Source organism: Enhydra lutris, unplaced genomic scaffold (genome assembly GCF_002288905.1).
Source record: "Enhydra lutris kenyoni isolate GAN:26980312 unplaced genomic scaffold, ASM228890v2 scaffoldscaffold85, whole genome shotgun sequence".
Lineage (NCBI taxonomy): Eukaryota > Metazoa > Chordata > Mammalia > Carnivora > Mustelidae > Enhydra > Enhydra lutris.
This window is the reverse complement of record NW_019154169.1, coordinates 4,107,873-4,121,130: the sequence shown is the minus strand read 5'-3', so window position 1 is coordinate 4,121,130 and position 13,258 is coordinate 4,107,873. Positions and strand designations below refer to the sequence as shown.

The following is a 13,258-nucleotide window of genomic DNA, read 5'->3' as shown; positions in this document are numbered from 1 at the left end:
CAAGCCCTGTCTAGGCTGGTCCCAGGATTGCAGGCAAATGTCATATAACACACATTCAGAATCTTGATTTGTAAAGACAAGGGAGGCTGCCAAAACAGGCTATTATCTAATCCTGTGAGATCTCACAAGCTGACCAGTAACCATAAACATTTAGAGTAAAGAATAATTCAGGAAACCTAGTTCTATGTACAATTACACTCCACGGGGTGCCTGGGTGGCTCAGTGGGTTAAAGCCTCTGCCTTTGGCTCAGATCATGATCCCAGGGTCCTGGGATCGAGCCCCACATCGGGCTCTCTGCTCAGCAGGGAGCCTACCTACTTCCTCCTCTCTGTCTGCCTCTCTGCCTACTTGTGATCTCTGTCAAATAAATAAATAAAATCTTTTTTAAAAAAATAAAGAAAGAAATAAAATAAAATTACACTCCATGAAACTCTTTTGTTTCTGTCTCCTTCTAATTAACCCACTAAATCTAGCACTTCCCTTACGGCCACTCATATCTTTTTAGCAAATATGAAATTTTAAGTCTTCTCCTCCTAAAGGAAAGCAACATTGCCATTTCAGTTACCAAAATTAGGAGCACTCCTACCTGCTTGTTGGGGTCCTGCCCGGGGGATGGGGTAGGTTCTCTTTTCTCATTTTCTTCCTAGATTCACTTTTATTTTCTTTGTTTTTCTGAAATATATCTGCTTTTCTTTTTATCACTACAACTTCCTCAATAATACTTCCTGTGATATTGTGATTTACAGTAAGAAATACCTACTTCGGTCTTCTTCCAAGGTTCCTGGCACAGAGCTCCTAAAACCCTTGGAATTTTCTGTGTGATAAGAGAGATAAAGTGTGGGGCGCCTGGGTGGTTCACTGGTTAAGCATCTGCCTTTGGCTCCGGCCCTGATTTCAGGGTCCTGGGATCGAGCCCCGCATCGAGCCCTGGCATTGAGCCCTGGCACTGAGCCCCAGCATCAGGCTCCCTGCTGGGCAGGAAGCCTGCTTCTCCCTCTCCCACTCCCCCTGCTCGTGTTCTTCTCACTGTGTCTCTGTCGAATAAATAAAATCTTAAAAAAAAAAAAAGAGCAATAAAATGTGTTTTGTTATTCATAACAAGCCTCTCTAAACCAGACCTGAGTTTATGTCAATGAGGTGACTTTTGAGAAAAGCCCTAAGAAGGGCCGCTAGTTATCAGGGGAACCAACCACCGATTAGAGATTTAGAACTTTCAGGCCCACCCCTTTGGGAATGGGAGGGGTTAGAGGTCCAATCATTCACCAATAGCCAACAATCGAATCAATCACAGCCATAGAATGAAGCCTTGAGAAAGCCCAAAGGAGGGTTCAGAGGACTTCTGGTTGGGTGAACACATGGAGGTGCGAGGACAGCCGTGTATCTGGAAGGCACAGAAGCTGCTGCCCCTTCCCATATACCTTGCCCTACGCATCTCTTTTACCTGGCTGTTCCTGAGTTATATCCTTTTATAATTCAGTAAGTAAAGTGTTTTTCTGAGTGCTGTGAGCTGCTAGTCTAGCAAATTAAGGGAACCCATGGTGGGGGTCATGAGATACTCTGCTTTATAGCCAGTTGGTACGAAGCATGGGTAATAAACACCCTGGCCTTGAAATTGGTGTCCAAAGGGGAGGAGGACACTCCTTTGGGGCTGAGCCCTTAAACTGTGGGGTCTGATCCTAGCTTCAGGGAAAGAGCGTCAAAACAGACCCAGAATTGCCTGGCATGAGAACCACCCTTACCCCACATCACATATTTGGTGATCAGAAGTGCCAGAAGTGGACTATTCTGTGAGTAGACAGAAAACAGAAGAGTCTTCCTAAACACTCCGAGTTCTGTTACAAGACCACTTTATATGCACAAATCCTCCACGGGATGGAATCATTTACGGGTTATTCCTGATACACTCCTCCTAAAAAAGTTTCTCGCTCCCTTTTTTTAAACTTGGAAAATATCCAAACACAAAAGGAGTATAACAAACCCTCATATACCAATCAAAAAGCTTCAATAACCACTAACATTTGCCATGTTTTTTTTCACCCTTCTCCCCAACACCACCTTTTACTGCTGGAATTTTTTTTTTTTTAGATTTTATTTATTTATTTGACAGAGATCACAAGTAGGCAGAGAGGCAGGCAGAGAGAGAGAGGAGGAAGCAGGCACACCGCTGAGCAGAGAGCCCGCTTCGGGGCTCGATCCCAGGACCCTGGGATCATGACCTGAGCCGAAGGCAGAGGCTTTAACCCAGTGAGCCACCCAGGCACCCCTGGAATGTTTTGAAGCAAATCCCAATCAATCAAGACCTAGTACATGTTCAAACTTCCCAAATTATTTTTTTTTTAAAGATTTTATTTATTTATTTGACAGAGAGAGATCACAAGTAGACAGAGAGGCAGGCAGAGAGAGAGAGAGAGGGAAGCAGGCTCCCTGCCGAGCAGAGAGCCCGATACGGGACTCGATCCCAGGACCCCAAGATCATGACCTGAGCCGAAGGCAGCGGCTTAACCCACTGAGCCACCCAGGCGCCCCCAAATTATTTTTTTTAAAGATTTTATTTATTTATTTGACAGACAGAGATCACAAGCAGGCAGAGAGGCAGGCAGAGAGAGAGAGACAGGGAAGCAAGCTCCCTGCTGGGAAGATAGCCCGATGCAGGGCTCCATCCCAGGACCCTGGGATCATGACCTGAGCTGAAGACAGAGGCTTTAACCCCCTGAGCCACCCAGGCAACCCCCCAAATTATTTTTTGAAATGTATTTTTTTAAATGTACTTTTGTTTGTTTGAATTTCAATCCCCAAAAGCTCATCTTATTTGGTTGTCATATCTCTTTATATATATGCATATATATTTTTTTTAATATTTATTTTTTTAAGTAATCTCTACACCCAACATGGGGCTCAAACTTATGACCTTGAGATTGAGTCGCATGCTCTTCTGACTGAGCCAGCCAGGCACCCCTGGTTGTCATATCTCTTAACTCTGTTTTTAGATGCCTTCTACCTCATTCTTTCTCTCTCTTTTTTTTTTCCTCATGCTACTTGACTTTATTAAACAAATCAGGTCAACTGCCTATAGAATATGCTACATTCTGATTTGTCTAACGGCTTCCTTGTCGTATTCTATCATTTGCTCCACTACACTTACTTCACTTAGACTGGGAATTTGTTCTAGAGGATCAATGAGATTATTTCAGGTCCCCTCCCACCCTGGGGAGAGGGGAAAAATAGAAGAATATACTATGGGGTACTATGCGGTTCTTAGGATTCATGATCAACTAACTGGTGGCCTAACTTTCAGTGATGCTGAGGTAGACCAATGGATTTGGGTGGAAAACGTCTGATCTTTCCCTTATGAACTTCCCCAATGAAATTTTTTCCCTGATCCCTAATGTTAACTTTTTTTTATTAACATATAATGTATTACTTGCCCCAGGGGTGCAGGTCTGTGAATCATCAGGCTTACACATTTCATAGCACTCACCCTAGCACATACCCTCTCCAATGTCCATCACCCAGCCACTCTACCCCTTCCCCCAACCCCAGCAACCCTCAGTTTGTTTCGTGAGATTAAGAGTCTCTTATGGTTTGTCTCTCTCCATATCCCATCTTGTTTCCCCAATGACCTTTTATCAACTGGTTTTATCCTCCTGGTTTACCACTTGCCTGAGTCAGTCAATTCATTATGGTGTGCAAAATGGTGATTTTCCTAATTGTATCATCCCTTCTACACAGAATACTTAGTTTCTTTTAAACAGAAGAAACTTCCCCATCCATTAGGGCTATTTGGTTACCCTGAAAAACAGTTGTACAAGAGAAGCAGGAAATTCGCTTAATTCCTTATTTTTCTTTTAATTAGCAATTTTCAGAATCATGAGGTGGTTGCACAGTGTGTCTTGGCCAGTCAAAATCAAAGGATCCAATGCCTCCAGAGTGGCAGATGCCCTCTGGCCGCAGTGGCTTCCACCCACACAGAATGGGCTGGGCAGGCAGTAATTCTTGTTGCTCCACAATGAAGTTTACAAAATCACGCAAATTCCAACTGCTTAAATTATAGGTTCTTCTAAAGGCTAAAATCTGAAGACAATTTAGATAATAGAAGAGCCACCTCAATAAAAGAATAAGCCAAAAAGAGTGGCTAGAAATTAGCAACATCCTGAAAACTACAACTATATAAGCTTTTTATGAAGTGAACTTCAGTTTCTGATTAATAGCAACTTGGATTTTCATTTGGCACATACAGTTAGGAAATATTTACTCCACAATCTATTATGGAAGATCTACAAGTCAAAACAAGAAAGGAAAGAAAGAAGTAATTTTACCTTTAGGCAAAAAAAAAAAAGGAACATGCTAATTTAATTCCATTCAGGTTAATGAAAATCATATTTTGAATCCGTCCCTAATATTTTCCATTACTGTTGCTTTACAGTATTTCTGGCATATATCTACCCAAAATAAATTATTTGGTTCTTATGAATTAAGGTTCTTAAAAGTCAGTCAGTGGTCACAAATGAGTTATTTCTAACAGATTCTCGGGTAATCACAAGGTACAAAAGACATCTGTCAGTGCATCAAACTGGAAGCCAAGGTTCAACTACATGAAGATTTGATTTAAACTCTGCCTGCCCATTTATAAGGTGATGATACTTGAAAAGCCACTGAGTTTGCCAGAACATATAAAATATAGTCCCCTTAAAGAACTACAACTCCTGGGATCCTTGTAGATGCCCTGAGCTTCTGGAAGGCAAAGCAATTGCCCAGAGGGCCACACCCTTCCAACCCTGAGGCCCCAGCGTGAGACCAGAGCCCAGAGCAGTCAGAAGGTGAAGGAGGCCAGGGGGAGAAGTGACAGCACCACTCACTGCACAGGGATCCTGTCCTGCTGTCTGCCCTCCACAAAGGCTGAGCCCACCCCCAGTACTCTCCCTTTTGCGGCTTCAGCCACAACAGATCCTCTCCGCTCTCTAAACACTCAGTTCATCTGGCCTCAGAAACTCCACAGTAGCTCTTTCCTCTGCCTGGGCTCCTGCTCCTGGTTATCAACAGGGTTTACTCCTTGACCTCCTTCAGGTCTTTATTCAAAAACAGAAACAAGAAGTTCCAGAGGAGTCTCTTCTGCTAAGCCCCACATCAGCAAACCAAGACTTAACACTTAACGGAACTGCAGTTTCAGCCTCCCCCAGGAATGAAACCTGTAACCTGTCAACTGGAATGACCTAGTCAGGTAATCCGCTGGAGAGACGCCTTCCCTCTCCTACAGGAAGGTGGTCTTCACCAAACCAATCCACTCTGCTTGAAACTTTCTTTTCCTGCTTTTTGGCTATAAAGGCCTTTTATTCTTTTTTTTTTTTTTAAGATTTTATTTATATATTTGACAGAGAGAGACAGCGAGAGAGGGAACCCAAGCAGGTGTAGTGGGAGAAGGAGAAGCAGGCTCCCCACTGAGCAGGGAGCCCAATGCGGGGCTCGATCCCAGGACTCTGGGATCATGACCTGAGCCGAAGGCAGACGCTTAACGACTGAGCCACCCATGCACCCCAAGGCCTTTTATTTTGAACAGCTCGTTGGAATTCCTTTCTGTCTGCTAGATGGGATGCTGCCTGACTCATGAACAGCTGAACAGAGCCAATAAAATCTTTAATATTTACTCAGTTGAATTTTGTTTTTTAACAATTCAAATGTCACCTGAGTGATGCCTTTTCCTTTTCTTTCTTTTCTCTCTCTCTCTCTTTTTTTTTTTTTTAAGATTTTACCTATTTATTTGATAGAGACAGCGAGAGAGGGAACACAAGCAGGGGGAGCGGGAGAGGGAGAAGCAGACCTCCTGCGGAGCAGGGAGCCCGATGTGGGGCTCGATCCCAGGACTCTGGGATCATGACCTGAGCTGAAGGCAGCTGCCCAATGACAGAGCCACCCAGCTGCCCTGAGTGATGCCTTTTCTAATCCTCTTATCTAAGACTGTAGTCCTCTTTCATCTACCGGAAGGAGGAATTTCCATCTTGCTCACTACCGTAGGCTTTGTACCTGGGATAGTACCCGGTACAAATAAAGTGTGCAATGACTATCCGTGGAATGAAGGCAAGAATCACAAGCCAGTCTGATTCTTTTACTTACATTTCTACTGAAAAAGAATTTCATTTAAGACAAGTGACAGATGCTTGTGAAAAGAGACAGATATTTGTGACTTTCTAATGAATAGAAAACCACGTTACAGGGCTGTCTATACTGCTTTAATACAAACTACATGGTTTAACTGTAAAGAATAACAGATTTCTCTGACAAATGATACTGAGGTAGATAAAAATCAAAGAGAAATCAGCCACTCAATTTAGCCAGCCTGGCATTTTACAGGAACACTGGAATTAACAACCACCTAACTATGACCAGTGGAAGTGCTCCTAGACTCAGAGAAAAGACAGCAGGTCCCATGCAGTCTACTTCTAAAAAAATGTGTGGGTGGAGTATTCAAAGCTTTGTATAGAGTAAGAATTCAGTATGGGAAACCATATATTTTTTTTAAGATTTTATTTATTTATTTGACAGAGAACACAAGTAGGCAGAGAGGCAGGCAGAGAGAGAGAGGGGAGCAGGCTCCCTGCTGAGCAGAGAGCCTGATGGGGCTCAATCCCAGGACCCTGAGATCATGACCTGAGCCGAAAGCAGAGGCTTAACCCACTGAGCCACCCAGGTGCCCCTGGGAAACTCTATTTTTCCTGAATTCACATTCTGGCTGGACTGACAGTTTGAGACTTATACAAAGGAATTCCCATGAAGCAATTAATTGTGATCACATTTCCTATTTTGACAAAATCCCAGTTCATATACAAATACACTGTGTATTTTTTGTGAAGATTTACTTATTTATTAGAGAGAGAGAGAGAGAGAGAGAGAGAGATTAAGCGAGCAGATAGGTGGGAGGGGCAGAAGGAGAGGGAGAATCTCCAGCAGATTCCATGCTGAGAGTGAAGCCCAATGTGGGGCTTGATCCCAGGACCCCAAAATTATGAGCCAAGCAGAAATCAAGACTCAGACGCTTCATTAACTGCACCACCCAGATGCCCCCATATATTTTCTATAAATCCAGACTAGGACAAATCCTACATAAACTGTCACCTGGCTTACCCAAAGGTTCTTCATTACTCCAAGTGTATCTGCTGGATACCCCACTCCCTACTCCGATGTCCCATTCCAGGCACAAGGCAAACAGCAATGACTGCTGGTAAAAGAGGTCCCCTTGGCTTTTATGATGAAAAGGCCCTGGCAGTTCCTACATTAGGCAGGAAATACTGCTGCTGCCTTACAAAGGAGGCGCCTACTTCAAGAACCAGGAAAGAAACGAGCAGAGCACATGTCCTGGGAGTGGTAATTTTTTCCATCTAAAAGGGTTTCAGTTACAAGAATAATTTACTGGGGTGCCTGGGTGGCTCAGGAGGTTAGACATCTGACTCTTGATTTCAGCGGAGGTCATGAACTCAGGGTCGTGAGACTGAACCCTGCCGCCGGCTCTGGGCTCAGCACAGAGTCTGCCTGAGATTCTCGCCTCTCTGCCCGACCCTCACCACCCTGCACTAGCGCGCTCTCACTTAAAAAATAAATAAATAAATAAATAACTTGCTCAACATCTCTCTCTGATGTTGGGTTTATACATAATTGTGCTCTGTACTTCAAAGAAGGGCTCACAGCACTTTCAAGCCATGTTGGAAGCAGTAAGAATGTTGATGGCAACTAACTGGGTACAGCCTTTCAGACACACTAACCACATCAGATTATCACAAGAACTTGGACAGTGGGTGGCAATTCCATTTTATTTAATTTTTATTTTTATTTAATTTAATATATTTTTAAAAGATTTTACTTGTTTATTTGAGAGAGAGAGCGAGAGAGCACGCACACAAGCAGGAGTGGCAGAGGAAGAAGGAGGAGTAGCCTCGCTGCTAAGCAGGGAGCTCTATGTCAGGCTGGATCCCAGAACCCTGGGATCATGACCTAAGCCGACGGCAGACACTTAGCCGACTGAGCCACCCAGGTGCCTGATTTTATTTCATTTCTTAAATATTTTTTTTAAAGTAATATCTAACCCCATCATGGGGCTCGAACCCACAATCCCAAGATCAAGAGTCTTATGCTCTTCCAACTGAGACAGCCAGGAGCCCCGAGAATTCCATTTTATAGATGGGCAAAGTGAGGCTTAAAGATGTTGGGAGATTTGCTCAAGGCCAGACAGATGGTAAGAAGTATAGAGTCATTTTCTAAACCCAGATCTTCTGACTCCATGTCCTGTAACAGTGTCACAGGTGCCCGTTACCTAGTGAAACACCATGGTCACAGCTCATCTCTCTCAAAGTTTAATTTTAACAGTGAGATTGTGAGGGTGAAGCAGCAGGGTAAGGGCAAAGTCACTGACAAGTACAGACAAGACAGGACCCATGTACACCTGCCTTTTCCAGAGCATGGAATGAGCAACCGGAATTCCTAGAGATATGCACTGGGATCAATAAGCACATCCCAAACCTGACTGTAAGTAAGGAACATGAAGAGCATCTTTGGCCCCTCCCCCACCAGAGGTAGGATCAGTGCTTTCTTTTAGGTTCAAAATGGTCAAGCATTTGAGGGGCACTTGGGTGGCTCAGTTGGTTAAACATCTACCTCTGGTTAGGGGTTGAGCCCCATGTCAGGCTCCCTGCTCAGCAGGGTGTCTGTTTCTCCCTCTCCCTCGGCCCCTCCCCTCTGCTCTGCTCTTTCTCTCTTTTTTTTTTTTTTAAGTGTTATTCTGTATTTTTTTTTTTAAAGATTCTATTTATTTATTTGACAGACAGAGATCACAAGCAGGTAAAGAGGCAGGCAGAGAGAGAGGAAGGGAAGCAGGCTCCCTGCTGAGCAGAGAGCCCGATGCGGGGCTTGATCCCAGGACCTTGGTATCATGACCTGAGCAAAAGGCAGAGGCTTCAACCCACTGAGCCACCCAGGCGCCCCATGCTCTTTCTCTTTCTCTAATACATACATAAAATCTTAAAAAAAAGGGGGGGGGTTCATGTATTTGAACACTGAGTTCAGGGCTTTCCTCACTCATAGCCCTGGATAAGCTCCTCAGCAGAGGTCCATACCTAGCCAGTCAAGTTCAGCATTGTTAGGCCCCAGGGATGAACGTTAGAGTCTCTCAGGGCCCTCCTGATAAAACCCTAAAAAAACCAACAGGGAAAAACCCAAATGGCCAGCCATTCCATCTGAACTGGTGAATATTCTAAGAGTGAGACCCTTATTGGCCCATGGCAGCACATAAATTCCAGAAACAACAAACACTGCTTTGTGGAAAAGGCAAGCAGGCCTACACTAGGCAATCACATTTTAGAATTTACTTATAAGTCAGCTGTTTGAAACTCAGAATACACCCATAGATTCTAAAACCCATCAAAGCACTTAGTTTCCAGTCTAGCCTCCAAAGACTGTTTAGCCTATTATGTACAAAAACATGGTAGTATTCCAGCTATTCTAATCACATTTCAATGGCGAAAGCCAAGTCAAAGTTCCAAACCACATCAATTAGAAATATTTCTCCTTCTCAGCTCAAGTGGTCCATGCTGGTCTCAAGAAAGCAGAAGGGCCAAGAGAGGGGCAACTTCAGCCCAGTGGCTTCCTAAAACCCCCAGTCCTCAGGGTCGGTTCATCCTGTTCTAGCGGTCCCCACCTGGAGAACGAGGGTGCTGGCCAGGCAGGGCGAGAGTGCAAAAGGCCATGCATGTCTAGCTCTGTCTCCACCAGCACCTGGAGGCATGGCTGAAAAAGAGCTCAACGATGTTCAGGTTAAAATAAAAGCATTTAGTCTTATTTTTCAAATACTCTTGCTTGAAATTTTAAATAAAACTGAAAGCGCTGACATCACGACAGGACGAGAGCTGTTAACAGGCTGGGTCTAATAGCCTATAACCCTTTCTGAGAGGGCAGAGTCCCTAACTGCTGTCTTGCTACATCTCTGCAAAGCAGCAGGCAGGCACACTGGTGGCTGAACAATGCAGTCCTTTCCATAAAGCAAACAGAAACGAAAGCTGTCCACTTGTGCACGCGCACGTGTGTATCCAGACGGTAGTCTGGGATGGCACACGCCGGCCAGCTAACGGCTGCCACTTCTGGGAAACAGAAAGGGATGGGAAAGTAAATCAGCAGTTTTGGGAAACAGGACAAGATGGGAGAGAAAGTCAGCAGTTTCACGTTTCACCCTTTGAATTTTTTTTGAGAAGTGCATTAAAAAAAAAATTTGCTTTGTGCATGCTTTACATGTGTTAACTCCAAAAACACTTTACACAAGCCATTTTAAAAACACTTCAAAATGGTAATTTCTCTAAATATAAAATGTGATAATAGAAATAATCAGAAATTTAAAATATACTTGGGATAGATTTAAAACAGAATGACCCAAGGAGGTTATTATACATTTCTACCAGCGGGTTCAGCAAACAACAGCCCATGGGCCAAATCCAGTTCAACAGACAGGTCCACAAGGTAAGACTGGTTTTTACTTTTTTTTTTTTTGTAAAGATTTGAAAAATTTATTTATTTGACAGACAGACATCATAGAGAGAGGAGAAAGCAGGCTCCCCATTGAGTAGAGAGTGGGATGGGATGCGGGGCTAGATCCCAGGATCCTGGGATCATGACCTGAACCAAAGGCAGAGGCTTTAACCCATGAGCCACCCAGGCGCCCTCGGTTTTTACATTTTTAAAGGGTTATTTTAAAAAAAGAAGAAGATAAGAGAGACCACATGTGGTCCACAATTCCTAGAGTTTACTATTTGCTGTAAACAGAAAAAGTCTGATGATCCCCAATTTACACCAATAATACTGTGTCTTTTCAAGTACGGTTCTTTTTTTTTTTTTTTTTTTTTGTAGCAGGCTCTGTGCCCAGCATTGGGCTTGAACTCATGACCTTGGGATGGAGAACTACATGCTCTACTGACTGAGCCAACCAGGTGCCCCTCGAATATAGTTCTAAATTCTCTTGGAAATACCTTCAAAATCACTTTTAAACATGATAAAAATTAGTCATATTACTTAACAGCTTACCTATTCCCCCCCTTAAACCCACAGCAGTATAAATTAGCTTGCTCAGCTACCCAGGCCATCAGAGTTGGCTCAGACGCGATTTCCTAAAATCAAATTCAGCCCCAGGATGGGAAAGAGACATTCTCTCTCCCAGCATCCAGGAACTTAACCTCTGATGTGCTGCTAAAATGTACAAGGACTCAAGACATCAAACTCAGAAGAACTCTCTGAGAAGATAACAATAATTTTTTAAAATTTAGCAGTTACACCAGTGACACTAATCTAGCAGCAGATTAGTTGGCAGTTGAATAAATGCTTTCCTAAATGAAGGAAGGAAAAAGGTCAACTTTATTCTGAACAAAATCTATATTCTAATCTTACATTCTAACCTAGAGCCCTGAAAGAGGGAGGATACTTCATTTTGATTATGAAAGACCCTAAGAAATGTACTGAGGAAGAATCAGACTCAACCAAATGGGAACAACTGTGAATGCAGAACTGGAAAAATAATTTATCTTGTAAATATGTGTGAACTTTCTACATTAAACCAGTGGTTCTAGAGAATGCCAATTCACAAAGCTCATAATCATATTTCGAAATCTCAGTCCCCACTAGATACTTTTAGCAGGATGTTATTTGGAAATAAAGTTTCACTTTCAAAATGTAAAGAACATAAAGTACAGGCTGATTTGCTCGTTTGTTTCACAGTCTTTGAACCTACTCCACTTGAGTCGAGAGCAATTCAGAACCCATTTCTCACCAAGGACAGAGGAACAACAGAAAGAAGATGGGAGATCAGTTACGGTCATTTGGAAAGCCATGAAGACGACACGCTCACTTACCTCTGGGACACATTCTCCTACCCAAGTATCACAGACAAGATACTCTACCTCAATGTCCTGGAGGCTGAACTCCTTCTGGTCTGTAAAGTTTGCCGCCCCGGCACTGAGTTCCATCAGCATCTTGGCGATCTCGGGCTTTATGGCAGAAGTCAGCCGACTGGCCGCTTCCATGACGTGCTCCTGCACGTCTTTAAGCTGCATGGCGGCCTTGGAGTAGTGCGAGTTCCTGAACACAGTGCTGAAAAGATCTGTGAGGAAAGTGCTGGCCCGGCAGAAGACGTTGAGGGCGTCCAGGTACTTGGAGATGCCCTGCTGGATGTCGGCGATGGGAGTGGAGTGGGGCACGGCATGGTGGCAGCTGCCTGCGGCGGTCAGACTGCCCAGGGGAGCCGCGGGGGCCGCTGACGCCAGGGGAGCACTCAGTGCTCGGCCCAGCTCAGGCAGCGGGTACTGCTGGTGCTGCTGCACCTTCTGCTTGGACCCGCCAAGCAGGAAGCGCCGCTTATAGTCCATTTTACTGTCCTGGGCGCTGCAGCAATACATGCGGGAGCGGGAGCTGTCCCAGGGACCGCGGGCGGGGCAGGGTTCAGATTCCTCTTTTTCCCCCCGAGACCGTAGCTAGGTATAAAAATAGTGAAGTTCTGCAAATCTAAGTTTTGAAAAAGGCATTTCCATGAGGCAGGAGCCCATGTGATCCAACGTCGGTGGGAGAACAACAGGTTTAGATGATGAATGTTTTCAGGGTAGGCGGGAGGACCTCTGACCAAAAAATAAAAGTGTGTCCGAAATGCTGTGTAAGAACTGTTAGCATTCCACTCTCTTAATAAAAAGATATGCTTGTGGAGAAAAATGTTTACCTATCATTGCTTTGCAAAAGAATATTTCGATACTCGTATTTACAATGGCAGCAAAATAACTTAACTTTAAAAAATGTAATATAATGTATCTTCAGTATACCAGAAAAATTAGAGCCCCAAAACCCACAAGCTGATCAACAGCAATTTAAAAAGCAGTACGGTGACTTCACACAAAGTCCTTGGGAGGGAAGATCAAACACTGCGTTAGTTTGACAGAGCCCGCCTGCCAAATCCATTCACCCACAAATCTTCTTCTCAATGCGAAAAATTTCCAAATTTCCTTTACTGTTTTCTGAAAACAGGTGTTTTTCCTAAAAATGCCATTTGTTATTCTAAGTCTTCTCCTCCTTTCCTTCTGTTTGCTGAGGTAGCAGTTTCCTTGTAACAGTAATAAGAGGTGCTTCCGAGACTGGGTTGGCCCTCAGTTGTAAAGTCTGAAGCAAGAATTTGCAGATGTATTTGTAAGGCCTCTAAGTCATTTCCTGTGTGTGGGGGGGAATAAGATAAAGTTAAGAAAATTACAGGAT

General features: G+C 43.8%; 1 protein-coding gene across 3 annotated transcripts in view; it reads right to left on the bottom strand.

Annotated features, from left to right (window-relative positions):
* The window catches only part of LOC111161461 (KIAA0355 ortholog), a 76,847-nt gene that overhangs the window by 41,364 nt on the left and 22,225 nt on the right, over positions 1–13,258 (bottom strand). For all 3 annotated transcript variants that reach the window (XM_022525124.1, XM_022525126.1, XM_022525125.1), the window contains exon 2: positions 11,923–13,213. In XM_022525124.1, the coding sequence (XP_022380832.1) occupies positions 11,923–12,417 (495 nt within the window). In that variant the 5' untranslated portion in view covers positions 12,418–13,213. The remainder of the gene's footprint in view (positions 1–11,922; positions 13,214–13,258) is intronic.